Source organism: Asterias amurensis, chromosome 2 (genome assembly GCF_032118995.1).
Source record: "Asterias amurensis chromosome 2, ASM3211899v1".
Taxonomy (NCBI): domain Eukaryota; kingdom Metazoa; phylum Echinodermata; class Asteroidea; order Forcipulatida; family Asteriidae; genus Asterias; species Asterias amurensis.
Genome location: NC_092649.1, coordinates 14,569,042 through 14,587,264, shown reverse-complemented (window position 1 = coordinate 14,587,264; position 18,223 = coordinate 14,569,042). Strand labels below are relative to the sequence as shown.

General features: G+C 38.4%; 1 protein-coding gene and 1 long non-coding RNA gene across 2 annotated transcripts; one reads left to right on the top strand and one right to left on the bottom strand.

Moving 5' to 3' along the window:
- The first annotated feature begins 259 nt into the window (after nucleotides 1-259).
- Nucleotides 260-13,682, top strand: LOC139954161 (LHFPL tetraspan subfamily member 5 protein-like). The gene is made up of 3 exons (XM_071953858.1): nucleotides 260-963; nucleotides 7,343-7,594; nucleotides 10,387-13,682. Exons 1-3 carry the CDS (start codon nucleotides 546-548, stop codon nucleotides 10,776-10,778), a joined length of 1,062 nt encoding a protein of 353 aa, XP_071809959.1. The 5' UTR covers nucleotides 260-545; the 3' UTR covers nucleotides 10,779-13,682.
- Nucleotides 13,683-13,820: 138 nt separating this feature from the next.
- Nucleotides 13,821-17,939, bottom strand: LOC139954162 (uncharacterized). Its single transcript, XR_011788060.1, has 3 exons — nucleotides 17,813-17,939; nucleotides 17,079-17,187; nucleotides 13,821-16,366 (listed from the first exon to the last, which is right to left on the bottom strand). It is a non-coding gene; the product is annotated as an uncharacterized lncRNA (long non-coding RNA).
- Nucleotides 17,940-18,223: the final 284 nt, after the last annotated feature.

Sequence of the window (18,223 nt, the reverse complement as noted above, 5' to 3'; positions counted from 1 at the left end):
CTGTAAAAATGTACCGACCGATTATTCTAACTCATTTCGAACAGATGTCAGAAACATGGAGGAATTGTTTTTATGCTAATGTTTGCTATTTTTTCTACGAGTTCATGAAGGCGCACCTTGCACAAAATGTCAATCAATTATTAGCAGCAGGTGTATTATACAGAGGGCGCCCTTGTGGTATACTGCTACGAAGTGGCCGCACCCGGGCTGGTTGGGTTATTCATGCATCACAAGGTCATGGTTCGTCAATGGTTCGTCACACCTCCATTGTTCTCGCTATGGGTGCCACGCATTGTGTGAAATAACAAGGCTTGATATACACAGTCATTGATATCCATTTTGTTTAGGGTTCGCGTGTTTGGTTTGGTATTACGCAGTATGTATCGATTATAAGGAACGGCTGGCAGGTTTTGTACACACAGACACAACACGGTCGACGGACTGTGTTCTCCAGCGAGATCACGCATCATCCAAAACAAGCAAACGGAGTTTGGTGAGGATTCATCGCATTTAAACCAGAGGTTTATTTGATAAAACTGTTAAAGATGGCCAACACGGCCAAAGAGGACAAATACGCATACTACTACCACACCAACTACATCCGTAATGCCAGGGCGATCGCCATCGCATGGGCACTATTCACCTTTTGCTTCACCATCATCCTCTGCGTTGTGCTGGTCCAGCCATTTTGGATTGGCCACGGTACGGATTCCCTTGGTGCCGGGTACTTCGGGCTGTACCGGTACTGTTACAGTCCGGCCAGGACGGGGATATTGGAATGTAGGGGTGCCCTGGCCAATGGAGGGTCCACCATACCCGGTGTCATGCTAGCCGCTACGGTGTGTGTGATGTTATCCCTGGGATGCCTGCTGCTGTCCATCCTCAGCATGTTGTTGTTCTTGTGTAAGATTCCCAGTACAGCGACTGTTTTTATCATCTGTGGATGCCTGCAGATAGCATGTGGTAAGACTAAGAACTACTGTGGAAAATCCACACGATAATGTTTGCGTTTTATAATGAAAGATAACGAAATAAAAGGTAAACTAGATAGAAAGTCGATAGCGAAATGAACCTCATAGTTCTAGGAGTTGGAGGTGGGGGGGGGGGGGGGGAGTTGAGCCAAACACGATAAGTTTATTGCATGTGTTGCATATACAGGTCATGTACTTTCCTACTTCTAGGAACTATAAGGCTCGCCTTATAGTTTCTAGAAATAGTACTTTCCCACCTGCACCTTCCTCCCGAGATGTTATGTGTTTGGCGCCAATCACTTCATACATGTATATGTCAAACGCCCATACCCAGTCAGTCCACAATAAACTGCAACAAACTTTATATCTTTTTAATAACTCTAGACATAAATGCAAAAATCTTAACCCCTTCTCGCGCTGTCAGGAGGAGGGTTACGATTATAACTACTCTTAGCGTCTAGACACTGTCGAAAACACGCCGCGTTCATTCATATTCATGCATGACGTCATAATTCGTATCCAAAATGAAGCTATAGGCGCACGTCCGCCACTACTTGCAGTGGCTGCGCCTATGGCCTCGTTTTGGGTTAGTATAGAGTGACACGCTCATGCATAAATATTAAGAGAGGCGTATACACGGCACATCACATGTTGAAATAACTTGACCTGTGGTGATCCACTATATGGGGAATCAAAATTATTGAGGGGTGATAGGAGTAACAACCTGGGCCCAATTTTATGGCTCTGCTTACCTCCGTTTTCTGTACTTATGATCACCATTCGCCGCTTACTGTTTACTAAGTATGCGTGCGCCCAAGCAAAAATTCCCTGCTAACTCCTTAAATTTCGCTTGGCATAAACGCAGAATTCCATGCTTCTGAAAGCTTTGATTCTTTGCTTACAGTATAGCAGTCCATTCTAATGGGGTTCATTTGTACCAATATAGCAGTCTTAATCAGATAGTCTTTGGAGATGTTTATGTATAGTGTTGAAAATGACAAATACAGCCAAATACCTTTTAAATATGCTAATCATCAGTGTTGAACTTCCTTGATGGATGCAGTTATGTAATCAGATTAGGATTATCTGGTGTGAATGGATTAACTGTAAATTGCTTGTAATTAATTGATTCAGCCAGCTTTAGGCTTATGTGGTCAACCTCATAACAGTTATAGACTTGATATGCAAACTGTTTAAACTTCATTCCATGAACATTGTTGAACTCAATTTTAATGATAGAAGATTGATGTGTGTGATTTGTATCAGAAAAAACTGAGAGAAGGCAGGGGTACCAATCTGAAATTGTTCTATAAAAACCATTGTTATGAGTCTGAGTATAAATGTTATTTGACAAAATCTTACTGACACAGCACTTACTTTTCAAGTACAGTTGCAGCTGAACTGTTGGCTTGCCTGAGTTTAGTTGCGATAACGTAACCCTCCTGCCGACGGCGAATCCGGAGGGTTAAGTGTCGCTTCAATCGAAAAACGGCGAAATATTTAAGTCAACAGATTTGGTCATTTTTTACCACTTTAAAAAATTATGACACAAATTCTATGAACACGAACGTAATCCTCAATGTCTAATGAATAAGATTCAAAAACACAATTGAGAAAATATTTTGAAAAAAAGGACAAAAACTTACCAGATTCCGGGAGCGAAACAGTCACAAATTTCCCAGGTTCTATTTTTGAACCTGTCGCTGGTTACCATGCGCAGCCCCAAGCGCTGAACCCAACCGCAGGTACCAGCCGACCGAGCCGCAGCCGAGTTTGACTAAACCATTCTGTAAAAGGGGTGTTACAAGGGGTGCTGCAGTGCGGCAGTGCTTTAAGTGAGTGAACAGCGGGCATAGTAAACGGACAGCGCACACACACTGCCTTTTACAGAATGGTTTAGTCTAACAGCAATGATCATCCGGAAGTCACAAAATGGCGAAGCGACAGGTTCAAAATAGAACCTGGGACTGTTTCGCTCCGGGATCTGGTAAGTTTTTGTAGTTAAAAATACTATCTCAATAGTGTGTTGAATGTTATTCATTAGATATTGAGGATTAAAGTCGTGTTCTTAGAATTTAAGTCATGATTTTCGAAAGGGAAAAAAATTGAGCAAATCTGTTGACTAGCTGTTGAAATTGTACGTGTTTGACCATTTCGCCGTTTTTCGATTGAAGCGACTCGTAACCCTCCGGCTACGCCGTCGGCAGGAGGGTTACGTTATCGCAACTAGCCTGAGTTTGGCCTTTTCAGCAAGTCAGTATTAATTTCTGGATTTTTGTTTTTCTGACAAGTATCAGGCTTAATGTTAAAAAAGTTTTGCAAACATTTTAAAAGAGAGTAGGCCTAGTACTTAACTCTGAAGAAGATATGTTTTCATTCTTGAACACCGGTATTGGTAAAAAGTCAAGAAATGTCAGCCTTGTAGATCATTGACTTATTATAGACGATGTGACCTCTGACGTCACGATAAAACCATAACATGATTCGCGCGCATACCGCCGGGCAAAACTTTTGTGTTTTGGCAGCCAGCTTGAAAGTGTACGCAATCTTGACTACGCAACTCAGTGCCCGGCGAAACATGACGTATATAGTGTTTTGTCAACAGAGGGCGGTTTGAATGTAAACATAGGTCACATGATAATCGTAGGTAGAAGGTTTTCAGGGTCTCATTTGGGCAGCCTATTCTGAATTGGGACACCCCGCCTTGTCTTTCCTCTGAGTGTTGGAAGTGAATGACTCAAACATTCAGATTAGTTATTTCAGTAAAAACAAAACTGTTTTAGATCTACCAAAATTCACGATACTTTTTACTACACTATTTGCATACATCATTGTAGGCCAAAAAACAGAGGCCTTATGTTGGTTTTAAACTTTTATATTTATTGAAGAAGAAAAAAAACAAGGCCATAAGGTTCGGTAAAATGAGGGATTGCCGTGTTCAGTCACCATGGGAAATTGGCTACAATGACTATCTCATGACACTGTAGGAATAACAATGCATTGTTATTACCAGGGTGCAACGCATTGTTAGTTCAACCATGCGTAGGCACTGTGTCATACCGTATTCATAATTTATTCAGCAAACAATACAATACTCCTCTTGGTTAATGGGAGCTGGATGGCATAATTTTTCAGTTAAAGTGGCAGTCCCAAGTTTTCAATCACATAGAAAAGATAGTAGAACAGGGGTCGGGGGGGGGGGGGTGCCTTGGATCGGACGAGTTGGTCTATAAAAAGGGTTTGTAACCGGTTTTTTACACAATGCATGGTTGGAAATATGTTTTAAAAGTAGAATACAAGGATCCACACAAGTTTGTCTTGAAATTGCGTGGTTTTCTTTTTACTGTGCGAACTAACACGGTCGGCCATTTATGGGAGTCAAAAACTTGACCCCCATAAATGGCCGACCGTGTTAGTCGACGAGGTAAAAGGAAAACCGTGCAATTTCGAGGCATGTTTGTGTGGATCACTGTATTCTACTTTTACAATATCTTTCTACCCATATGCATTTTATAAAAAAAACGGTTACACAAACGCTTTTCAAAGACCAACTCGACCGATCCAAGGCAACGTGTTCCTTTAAAGGTGTGTACAATTTTGATTCATACATGAAGCATGTATGTAATCACGCCTGGAATTACACGCATGCCATAAAGACCATTCGTTGCCCCTGGTCTTGGCCTAGCCCCTTTAAAAGTTTTCCATTGACTTAGAGATTTTACAATGAAAGTGGCTTTTGTGAAATGAAAACGGCCTTGCCTTTTCCAAGTTGAAATTCCAGGCCTGTAATGTGCATCAATTTTGTAAGAAAATTGATCTAGGTACTTTGGGAGAGGAAGGGGTTTTCTCTTTAAAAGTAGTATCATACGAGTATACTCTCTGACACGCTGAAAAGTTTTTAAAAATAGGGGAGTTACCTAGAGGAATAGTCTACCATTGGTGTTTGGAATCTTCCAATAAATTCTTGAGTTTATTTACGCAAAGGCCAGCCTCTATGTTTAAAATACCAAAGACAACCTGGAATATCTTCAAATTTTCTTTCCATGGTTCAAGCATGGAGGAGTACAGTATGTATGTATCCCCATGTTGATAGCAATCAAACTGAAACAAACAATCAATCATGGTTATTTTAGAATTCTTGAAATGTTTACTCAAGTCAATACTTCAGCGAATATAATTGCTGTGGTGGGTTGGTACTGGCTAGTACTGTATGAACTTTTGTTATCAGTGTGAAGCTAATCAAACAATTTGTTTTGGGGTGGTAATGAGTACTGTATACATAAGAACTGTGCATTTGTATCAAATATTATTATCAACATGCTTCCAATCATGTTCCTGATAGATTGATTGTCATGTTTAACAAATTTAAATTCAAAAGTTTTTTAACACTGGATACTTCAACCAATTGGTCATTATTTTTGTTAGGCCTACAATGTATGTTTGATTTCTGTTTCAATAAAAAAATGTCATGTAGGCCTAGAAAACAACATTCCCCAAATGCTCACTTTCAATATAAAACAAAGCAAACTAACACCCACAAAATTCCTGACAAGCCTGTTCCTATAGACGATGTGACCTCTGACGTCACACGAAAACCATAACATGATTGGCGCGCATACCGCCGGGCAAAACCTTTGTGTTTTGGCAGCCAGCTAGAAAGTGTACGCAATCTTACTATGATTACGCAACTCAGGGCCTGGCGAAACATGACGTGTATAGTATTTTGTCAACAGAGGGCGGTTTGAATGTAAACATAGGTCACATCGTCTATATTTTATCAAAAACTTGATCGCCTTACTATTGAGTTTACATTAGTTTGGTCATACATATTATGATGCCTAAATTTAAACAGGCACTTCTTGGCATGAGTGAAATTTCACTGAAATGGCAGATTCATCTTAAGATGACTTGTCCGTATTACCATGGTGATTTGTATTGTGACATCACACTTTGCCTAGCAACTGCGATTGAATTGTAGTTAAGATCAATCGTAGCTCTTTGTGAAATTGACCCCTGTGATATCAATGTGATGTGATAGTTTTACTCATGTATAGCGAATGCTCATCGTAACATTTGCACATTCCTGCAAATTTACTGTTTGTTTCCAAAGAGCACTTGACACACTGTGTAGTTTGCACAGAGTGTCGTGTGTCCACATCATACTATTGTCAATTCCTACAAGCTACAATTTCTTTTTGTTCACAAAAAAACTTTATCCACACCTTAATTTCATCCAAAACCAATCACTCCAAACCTGGTCTTAAGGCGTAGTCTAATGTAGGGTCATGGATTCGCAAGTGATCGAGATGCTGCAAGTGTAGATTGTATTACTAGTTTGAGAAAGGATTGCCTTTTAAGAAATATGGTTTGGATAATTTTCAGACCTACTCATCCAATACTGAGGATGTGCATGCATGCTCATCAGAGCGGCAAAAAAGGGCAATTATGTCTGCTGCCGCCGAGTGTCTCAAAAGTCTCCCATTTTTTCTCAGATTTTTAAGGGTTGGTGTCCGTTTGCTAATGCTGCTACCAGAGATTTACTGGTTGGTACCCGTATGTGTCACCACCTTATGATTTAGGGTTTCATCCAGCTCAGAAATGTTCAGAAGCAATCATGTGACTTACTTTAATTGTATCTTTCCTTATACGTACATTGTAAGTTTACCTACAAATCAGCATGACGTAGACAAAAAACAATTTATGAGCATACATGAACATGTACTTAACTTTTTGTTGAGAAATGCTAATTGTTGTGATAATAAGCTAAATTTTGTGTTTGAGCAGGAAGTAATGCATTTTGGCATTAAGCTTCACGTTCATGCCTGGTATCGTATGGAGGCATGTCGAGTAGCCCTCAGATGTGTTATCTTTTGCCTTTGATTTGGTTGCCATAAGAGTCCCACTCTAAACTCCTCCATCAAAAACTTGAAATTTCCTAGTTGTGTTTCTGACAGGCACTACACTTCCAGCTAAATCTAGTTTCCTTTTTCTCAAAACCAATTCAATAAACCTGTATTGTTCAGGTGTCTGTTTTTAATTGTCTTCTAGTGTTTTAATTGTTTGTCCTGCCCTTTTGTTTTCCTCTATAGGCCTATGCGTTTTCCTGCTCAATGCATTGACATCATGACTTATGGTGGATTTCACAAAGGTAGTCCTAACTTAGGACTAGTCCTAGGCAATGCTAAGAGATAGGACTGGTCATAAGTTAGGACCAGTAACTCATCCTAACTTAGGACTGGTCCTATCTCTTACCATTGCTTAGGACTAGTCCTAAGTTAGGACTACCTTTGTGAAATCCACCCCTGGTACCTTAGATCGATTGTCTTCTAATGTTTTAATTGTTTCCCTGCTCTCTGTTTTTTCCTCTATAGGCGTGTTCCTACTGCTTGGCATCCTTATCTACCCAGCCAGTTGGGCTCAGCTTTCAGTGTTCCGCACGCTGTGTGGCGACGACGTATCTTATGGCAACACCGGTACATGCCAGCTGCGATGGGTGTTCTACCTGGCGATCATCGCGGTGTTTGATGCTATCGTGCTTGGCGTCTTGGCTTTTATCCTGGCCAGCAAGCAGGACAAACTCACTAATGACATGCAGTTCTCGGACTACTATCCTCCAGCAAAAGGTCAGTCAAGACTCTAAAGACCGGTTCATACTTTCTCAGAATGCGAATACGAACAAAAATTTGACGACACGAAATCGCAACGGATGCTTATTTTCAACAGATGTTAAAGTCCTGCAAAACTTTCCTTGCTTCGTAATCGTATTTGCAAGAATAACGAACCAGGCTGCAATGAAAATTCACCATAAAGGAACATACATGTAGCACTAATTTGCGTTTTCCCATGTGTTCAGAGCAACTGCACAAATTTACAGTTTAAAATCAGTGCGTTAAATCAGAAATATCTTGAATTTGCTACAATCAAATTTTATGGATCATGCACTATCATAAAGAAAGTTTTATCTCCTTTAATTCATAAAAAAAATGAATTTTTATTTCATTGCAAGTTTAAACTTTCCTTCTCAAGCCTCGAAGAGTCAAAACCAATTGTCACAATTTGTGCAACTCAAATTAGTAGTGTAAGCACAGAAAAGTATTGCTTAGTAGAAACAGGTTACAAGCCCAAACTGTATTCAGTTTGCATTGTTTTAGCTGGTACCCAAATCAATGTTTGCTAAGCAAAGTAATTCGCCAAGCAGTATTTTCTGCTTAACAGCTTAATGAAATTTGGCCCTGTATGCTACAGATCGCTACATCTACAAATGTATATCACACACTTCTTTTTCACGCTATTATAAAGCAATCAATGATGTCAGAGATGACCCTCCCATTATCATGGTTATTATATCTGGTAGTTCACACTAGAAATCATAACACGAGACTTGAATAGAGTCTAACAGACCTTGATCTTAAAACACCAGAGAGTGGATCAGGGAGGACCGCGATTCCTTTATTTGTCTTTGCCAAAGTTCAAGGGGAAATGTTGTGCATGGTTTTTGCATATGAATAGCAGTTATGGCTGCTCATTGTTCACTTGGAATGCGTAGGCTGTGAGCATAGGAACGGAAATATAACGTCTGTAGCAGTTTTGAGTATTAGTATAGGAATGCTGGAAGCCTGTACACACACAAGTGTTGAGTGGGCAGACCATGACTTTCAAGGAGGTCATTTCTGCCCAATACCTGGTGCTTCTGGTCTACAGGCTGTGGTCACCCTTCAAAACTTTTGAAAAATGGTGGAAACTATGGGATTTCACTGTTAGGTTTTGGTGGATATACATGTATGTATGTTCAGATAAAACCAATAGTTATAGTATTGTGTTTGCCATACCTCAAAATGGCTTAGATTTGTTTTGGGGCAAAATGAAAATGGCCCGAGCCCTCATAAAAGAATATACCAAGTGTTGGCTGAACCTTATGGTTGTTCTTCTCATTATAAATATCACACAATAAGCCACAAGGGGAACTGAAAAGGGGCTTGTGTGGTTTGTGGTTTTTGTATTTTAGCTCATTATTACATCAGTCCGTTAACTATTTTTAGCAAATTATTCACTCAGCATTTCTCTTCGATCTCAGTAAAAGATGCCCATCCGTCACTCTGACCTCATTATAGTTGTTTTATGCTAATTTGACCGACATTCAGCCTCTCTTAGTAAAATAGCCTCAGCCCAGTTGACGCTTTCCTAGGTCATATAGGCTCATCAGCCTTGGAAGGTGTCCTGTACATGTTTTGAATAGCGAACAAAGACTTGCGCTGACCACTACTGTGTATATACATCATGTAGTACATGGCCCATTGAAAAATTGACCATATTTGTCACAATATTAGAGCAACATTTAAATTGAGCAAAACATGAAGAAGATATATTTTAAAATGTTATAGACGTTAATTTTGAATCGAGAAACCTTGTAGGCCCACCAGTGTGTGTAAAGCACTTGATACGAATTTTTTACCTGAGTTTTGTGATAAAAAGGCCACAGGCAAATCATTCAAACCTGTGACCTTTGACTTGCTATGTTTCACTACTACACCACAGAGCTACATGTAGCCTGGTGGTTATAGATGCAGTTTAAAGCCATTATACACTTTCGGTAAACAGTATTGTCCAAGTCCCACACTTCGTGTATCACAACTAATATATAAAATAACAAACCTGTGAGAATTTAGGTTCAATCGGTTATCGGAGTCGGGAGAAAACCCATTCTTGTTTTTTCGCGCGTTTTGCCGTGTCATGACATGTGTTTAAAATAAATCCGTTATTTTCGCTAACGAGAATTTATATTGTTTTAATGTTTTCTCAAAAAGTAAAGCATTTTATGGAACAATATTTCAAGAGAAGTCTTTCACCATTACCTTCTGTAAGCCCTGTAAATTATTTGTAAATCTGTGAACTTTTTTGTTTTTTCCTGTACCGAAAGGGTATAATGGCTTTAAATTGTATGTTTTAGCAGTGGGTACCGCAATGATTTAGATTTACTCTTATTTCAAATTACTAATGTGTAGCAGAGATGGCTTAATGCCTAGTCTGTTGCACTCTAAACAACACAGGTCCAGAATAATTGTGTGCAGAGTTTTTTTTATAGTGTACAATGTTTATGAGGCTCTCAATTGTAAAGTCATAAAACTGCTTGAATGCAATTTATGAACCATTTTACATAGTTTGAGCATCCTCTTAAAGGCAGTGGGCACTATTGGTAATTACTAAAAAAATTATTTTTTGCATAAAACCCTACTTGGTAACAAGTAATGGGGAGCTGTTGGTAGTATACAACATTTTGAGAAACGGCTCCCTCTGAAGTAACGTAGTTTTCGAGAAAGAATTCATCTTCCAGTGTTATGCTGAAGTAATGGGTTCCTGTTCCATAAAAAGAGTAATTTTGAATCTCTATTTTGTTATTATATTTAAACCATTACAGGTAACTATTCCAATGGCAAAAAGAAGGGTTCAGTCAGCGGCTATCCAACAGCTTCCGGCCAGACCGGTTACCCTTCCACAACTCATCAGAACGGAGGGGCTGGTTCCCTTGATCGACGCAGCAACCACAGCGGGCACACCTCATCTGACAGGGGTCACAGCAGGTCAAATGGAGGTAGTTCAGTCAACAGGCGAGACGGCTCGGACACGTCCCCCGATGGTCTGTACTCCACGGTGAAACCACGCAGCGAGAGGAAATCCGCCCACTCCAGCAGTCGGTCTGGTGGGGTTGACGGGGACGATGAAAGGGATAGCACCAGGAGTGGGATCTCTAGTAAGTCAGGGAAGTCAAGCAAGTCAGGTAACAAGCACACTCATGATGTCATTCTGTAGATATGGATACAGAATGTTATTCCGTTGATATGGATACAGAATTTTGTTCTGTAGATACGGAGCAGGTCAGTCAAACCCACTCAAGTCATTCTGTAGATATGGATACAGAATGTCATTCCGTAGATATTGATAAAGAATAAGGTCATTCTGTAGATATGGATACAGAATACTGCTCTCTAGATACAGAAAGGTCCGAAAAGAGAGTTCTCATCTCAAAAGTTCTTGATATTTTCAAGATGTGTGTGGAAAAAAAACCTTTTGAAATGCTCCTTCTTTCCACTCACTTTCCATGGCCCGTTTGTTCATATTTTTGTGTCGGTCACGTCCTGCACTTAAATCAACACTTATGAAGACCCACAAATATTCACCAAGCATTGTATGCGATTTAAACCATTTTTTCATAAATAATTAATGAGTGAACTTCTCAAAGATTAAAACCTTAACATGGTACCAGTAACCTTTGAAAGCATGCAGATTCAGTACTAATGTGTATATATTGGACTAGTTTAAAAATTTTTTTAAATAATGAAATAATTCTGGTACTAGTCGAAACCTCTAACCAATAAGGGTTTAGATTGGTATAGAATGAAGTTATGACTTTATTGCACACACATGACAGTTTAGTTTGTATAATTTTCTCCACAAGTCTCAGCCGATATTCTTTGATAGACATATAATTGTATCCCTTTTTAACATAATGAAATCTTTATAAAAGATAAGCACAATTCAAATGGCATTTACTTTAGGTCCCCTATGAAGAAGTTGCCTCAATTTGTGAAATGTACATGCAGGTTATAGGCCTATATAAGTATGCGCACTAAAACTAGGGCAACACACCCATGCTTTACAGTTGCGTCATAAATCGTTTGGATACATTTTTTGTACTCCTTTGTCACGGATTCCGACTTATGAGTGGTGAAATTCTGTAGAACAGCCAGGACCTCCAGTCTTTATGTAAATAGAAGAATCCTTTATCTGGGGTTTTTATGTTTCAAAGTTCTTGTTTGCTTGGGCAGTTTGAATAGACCTTGTATCTTGACAAAAAAATATATATGAATAGCTGAACCACCCACATGGTCTGAGAAAGGGCACTGTTGGAATGGTGTCTTTATTTTTATTGGGACACACGTCAATTTAAAGTGAATGATTTTTTTTTTAATGGACAAAAAGGACAATTGTTGTTGTCTAGAAGTGGGACAAATATTATGTCGGCATTAGATATTCATTACAAGAAATGCGTAAGGAGAAGTGTATCATATTTATTTATTTTTGTTTGTTCGTTTATTTTTTAAGGCAAGTAGAGTAAACAAAATTCCAGGAAAATGATTGAAGGTTTTGTTTCTTTGAGGAAATAATTAATATAAAACGAATGATTGTAACTTTTTACTACTTAAGTTTGAATTGATTTTGTTTGTTGTTATTTTGGGATTACTTAATATTGTTAGATAACATTTTACATTTGTAATACCAGTATATATTATGTTGCTGTCTAAATGTTATAGATTGAAACTCACCCAAATTATCTTTTGTGGGAGTTTCATACTGAATCATAGTTTCTTGATATGTGTATTTAAAATCATAGACGTTAAACCAATGTTTGTGTGAGAGAGATTGGCCGGTGCCAGCTTGGTGTTTATTATCCTTTGTGGGAGTTTGCCGAGTTCCCTTGATGGGAAGATCATTCAAACAAACAAACAAACTGCAGATGATTATGTTCCTAGTTTCAATCATTAAGAGTGAGTTTCTATCTGAAACGATGGTGTTGCCATGTTGTTTCTCACATTCAAATCAGAGTTAGACCGTGTTCAAATTGGCTGCTGCAGCTATGGCTTTGGCTTGATGGCTACAGCTTGATTACTGCGGCTTGATCACTGCGGCTTGATCACTGCGTCATCATGCATTGAAGTTATAGGAAGTTCCTTAGTAGCAATGCCCTTAGCAACAATTGTAGCCATAGCTGACCAATTCGGATACGGCTTCACCATAGTGAGGCTCAAATGGGGGGAAAAAAGTCGGGTTTCGTGTATTTAACTTATCACAAATCATAGTCTTAATTGCTATGGTATAGAGGATGCTTGACCATGCTGGTTGCATGATAAAGGTAAAAGGTTAAGAATAAAAAACTCAACGAGTTAGTCTTACAATAATCTTTTTAAACACTTTAATGTGCCTTACACATAGAGGCTTTTGCCAAACTCCTTGTGCACGCACTTAAAACCAGAATAAGAATCTTTATACTGTACATGTATATATATTTTTTATAGATTGACATTCCAATTGCACTGGTTAAGTCTACATTACTTGTACATGTATATGCACCTGCTTGTTGTAGAAATGCATTGGCAAAACACTTAATGCTATACAGTTGTCAAGTAAGTTTTAAAAGCACTTTTTGCATTATAGTTATATTTTACAATTACCAAAATTGTAGTAAAAATGTTGAAGGAGATCTAAAGATTGCAGAGGCAACCAAACCCCTAACTCATACTTCATTATAATGCTTGATTGGGGGGGGGGGGTAGACCTGCCTACCGTCAAACGATTTCAGCCTCTTGATCTTTGTACTGGTCAGTTATCTGCCAATTGTCAGAGTTCCAGGAATTAGCTTGTTTGGTCAGGGCGGGCCTGTACTAGTTTCATAACTGTTAAAAAACAATGTTGCACGCTCACCAACCATTGCATCCTATGTACATGTACACTTTGATCTAGTGGAGTTTTCTCCAAAAAGGCTACAACTTTTTTACAGGGAGAAATTAGCAGGTACATCATGACCATCATGAACACTATTTACTGGTGTACAATACAGTATTTTTTTTCCTGGTATATTTTATTCACTGTGCTTTATACCTTCTTGTGTTAAATATTATTAGTTCAATGGAAATAAACGCTTTTATTCACAGCTGAGATTACTTTGTTTTTCTATTACTAGCCCAGTTGTGTATGCTTATTATCTTTGCCCATTGATCTACTTCAATAAGTTATCGTGTATTTTAAGAAGTTAAAGACACATGGACACTATTGGTAATTGTCAAAGACCAGTTTTCTCACTTGCTGTATCTCAACATATGCATAAAATAACAAAGCTGTGAAAATTTGAGCTCAATCAGTCATCGGAAATTGCGAGATAATAATGAAAGAAAAAAATACCCTTGTCACCCGAAGTTGTGTGTTTTCAGATGCTTGATTTCGAGACCTCAAATTCTAAATATGAGGTCTTGAAATCAAATTTGTGGAAATTTACTTCTTTATTGAAAAATACGTTACTTCAGAGGGAGCCGTTTCTCACACTGTTTTTACTATCAACAGCTCCACATTACTCGTTACCAAGTAAGGTTTTATGCTAAAAATTATTTTGAGTAGTTACCAATAGCGTCCCCTGCCTTTAAACATTTTGGAGTAATGTTTTTTAGGAAACCACAAAATGTCCGCATACGATCCTTAACTGCATCTCTCTATTAACCATGATGCTAAATAGAACCTAACCTTTAAAGCCTCAAAAAAACTTTTTCAAATTAGATCAAAGCTCAGGTGATCATCACTTTAATTGCATGACCCCCAGAATAAAATTATAAAATATATTACAAAAGTTGTGGTTTGCCCCTGGTATTGTTTGGTGCACCATTTACTCATTGAGGATTGATTGAACATACTCAAGTGGTTCTCAATGACTTCAATCAATAACATTAACACTTGGGCCAGATGTCCATCTCTCATCAACACAAAATGGATTCATTGACACTTCCTGCATGTATGTAATGATAGAACACGCAAAATTATTACACACTTGACCCTTTCATCAGCCATAGATAACTGTTTTTGTGATCACCTGCACGAAGCACCAACGTGGATTTGACAAAACTTCCTTTGTGACCCGTCATTTAGTTTCAAAAGGTGTTAAAAGGCACTGGACACTTTTGGCAACTACTCAAAATAATTGTTAGCAAAAAACACTTACTTGGTAATGAGCAATGGAGAGTTGTTGGTAGTATACAACATTGTGAAAAAAGGTTCCCTCTGAAGTAACATAGTTTTTATAAAGAGTAATTTCCACTAAAAACTAAAAAGACTTAAGGCCTGAAGCCTTTTTAGGCATCTGAAAGCACACAAATGCATGCAACATGGGTATTTCATTAATCCCTTCCAACTGTGATATTTCATACAATTGTTTGGACACACAAAGTAAAAATATGGGTCTTTGCATCTACCAAAGTTGTACAGTGCCTTTAAACATTGAAACAAATAAAATACCTCAACGCTCAAATAGACAAGTATTACAAGTGCGCCATGAGCACTTCTGTGGATTTGTGCGCTTTATAAGTTATCATTTTTATTATTATTTAAGTACAACACTAGAGCAACTGAGACAAAAAATGCATTAGTTCAGCACATGTGACCTACTTTCAGTCATAAGCGTATAACAAATTACTCCATGACACAAGTCATACTATTACACCTGGTAATCAGTGCTGCATAGTGCAGACTAATCTGTTGACAATCACACTTACACAACATGTTTTATCAATTAAATACCAATACAGAGTGTCAAATAACACTTGGTCATCATGGCCACACCCACTGAGCATACAAGTGGGCACAATTTCACAGAGCTGCTTAGTCACAAAAAAAGCTTATCATAAATTAATTATGCATACTAGAATAAGGTTACCAACCAAAATATTATGCCACTTGAATGTACATTTTATGACTGGCATCCTGCTCCTTTATGCTAAGCAGAACATTCTTCAGCTGTATTTCCTACTTAAGCAGCTCTTAGGCCCTGACATGATATTTGGCCTTTAGCAATATGTGACAGTTCTCGGTGTTACAACAAAAAAGTAGAAAAATTTTTGTGTACAAAGGCTGACCTTCATGTAGGCTTTTACAAGACTGTTCATTTTTAGGCCATCTATCACCAAGAGGTATTGGGTGCCATGGCTTTTGGGGTAGTATGATTGCAATAACTCACTGACAGGAACGTGTTTCTTATACAAACTAATTTTATTTTAAAATAAAAATTTGTAAGGTTTTCTTCGAGCTCACCATCTCCCATGTCAATAGATGCAGTTGCTTCATCCAGGATAAGAATATGAGACTTCCTGAAAAAGGCACGAGCCAAACAGAACAACTGCCGCTCACCCATGCTGAAATTATCACCACCTTCCGATACCTATATAAATATTGCGTGGATCATTATATTCTACTCTAAAAATATCTTTCCAACCATTTTTATGCATTTCATAACATAACGTTTGCAAACGCTTTTCAAAGACCAACTCGACCGATCCAAAGCAATGTGTTCCTTGAATCTTGATCCTCTATTGATGACTTCTTCTTTTTGTCTCTTGAGCATTTGTGAGGTAAAGGGAGAAGTGTAGAGGTTCTAACGTCATAATCTATCGGTCTCATCTACGAAGCGATCAATGAGTGGGTGTGTGACACCCTCTTAGTGATGAGGTAATCAGGGGGGCGTGGCATTTGCCCAGGTTTAATATTCAGAGAGGTATTACTTGGGACTGGATCCAGAGTCTTAGCGAAGCGTACTGATACATCCTCCACTGTAACTGCACCACTCTGTGGCCATTCTGAATCTGGTGATGTACCTGGAAAGTAGAAACAGAGTAATAAGCTGAATATACAAATATTGACAACCGAGAGCGTATTTGAGAGATATACAAAGTCAAAGACACTACACTTCCTATTGTAATATTATAAGTACAACATTTATATTAACATCTATTTACATTTATATAGCGCTTCAAACATAGCGCTTCATACATACATTGTGTCTCTAAGCCTTTGAGAAAAAAACATGGTATCAAAAAAAACAAAAAAACAATCATGAGATAAAAAGGTGAGTTGTCAATCTTATTTTAAATGTGTTCACTGTCAGAGAATCGCAGATGATGATGGGGAGATTGTTCCAAAGTTTGGGGACACAAACGGAGAAGGCTGTTTTTACCGTAGCGAATCAAATGTATAGGTACAAGGAACAGGAGCTAATTTCAGATATGCTGTGGCTGATGAGTGAAGATTTATAGAGGAAGTTTGAATATTGTAGTGAACCCAAGGTGGTATTCTTAATAATAATATAACCATCACCCATAATTATATCACTATTATTATCACTTTTTTAAAATTCCTTAACCCATCACAGCTCCTTAGGAGTATGCAGCATCCCCAAACAGGGAGACAGTTTGCCTATAAATCAATGAAATAAACAATCACTCGCAGGTGGCCCATGGAGGTAGGGTGGCCATTTACTCCTGGGCAAGGAGAAGCAACCCATATTATGTGTCTTACCTTAATGTTCGGTCACCATGTTGCTGTAGTATTTGATTCTCTCTATAGCATTCATTCTCATCTCAAGAACAGAGGATTGAGGAATGAACCAATTCAGACTGTTACATGCCTGGAAAGGAATACAACAATTATAACAGTCAGGACAGATGAAATTATAGGGTTTTATAGCTGTTTTTATACTGTCTCAGCCTCACAGATTCAAATATATACTATACACCTGGGTGAAAAGAAGCAACTATGGTTTTGCCTTGCTCAAGGACCCAAGTTTTACGATAAAGGTTTGAACCCGCACTCTGATCAACCATCCGAACATGATGAGTCCATGGCAAAGAAAGCTATAATAATAATAATAATAATAATATCAAAGTCTTATGTAGCGCATGTATCTACCAAACAAGGTACTCAAGGCGCTGAGTATATACAAACTTTTAGAAAGATAGGTTATTGTAGTGATGACTTCTAAGACCCAATTATGTAGCACCTTATAAGGGTTTACAAGGTGCTATGGGGCATACAGCAGCCACAGCAATGAACACAGAGGCGAACCCCTTCTCTTTTTGATAGGGTTCTTTTATATTATGTCTAACACAACACTTGGGATAGTAAAAAGAAATATTCTAAGCTCAGACAAATCTTACTCAGCAAAAGAAAACAGGTATTACCATCCAGGTTTAAGTAACTTTTGCAACTGTGCTCTCTTTCGAAGCTTTATAGAAGGGGAATAGCTAGCCTACCTATAAGCATGTAAAGTTGACAGTCCATTTAGACTCTCTGAGAAGTGTGCGTAGATTGGAGACTTTTGTTATACTGTCTATTCTCTGTAACCCCCTGAAATAAAAAGAACAGTGGTTGGTGTCAAATACAAGTCATTAGTGTCAAGCCTAAGATGCATAGTGTCATAAATCAGTGTCAAGTACACAGTCAACCCTCCTACTGTCTAACCATTTAATATCAACAATGGTTTTAAGTGATAAATGAACTACGTCAGCCTACAATTTGATATCATGTGGTGAATGCATACCTGTGTATGCATTCACCACAATTGCAGTCAACTCTCCTACTGTCCGACCGTTCAAAATCATCCATGGTTTTAAGTGTTAGATCCACCACCAGCTTGCAATATATTATGTAGTATGGTGAAATGA

Coding starts and splice junctions, on each gene's coding strand:
- LOC139954161 (XM_071953858.1), top strand. CDS start 546: ATGGCCAACACGGCCAAAGAGGACAAATACGCATACTACTACCACACC. Junction 964..7,342: donor ATGCCTGCAGATAGCATGTG/GTAAGACTAAGA, acceptor TTTCCTCTATAG/GCGTGTTCCTACTGCTTGGC. Junction 7,595..10,386: donor CTACTATCCTCCAGCAAAAG/GTCAGTCAAGAC, acceptor AAACCATTACAG/GTAACTATTCCAATGGCAAA.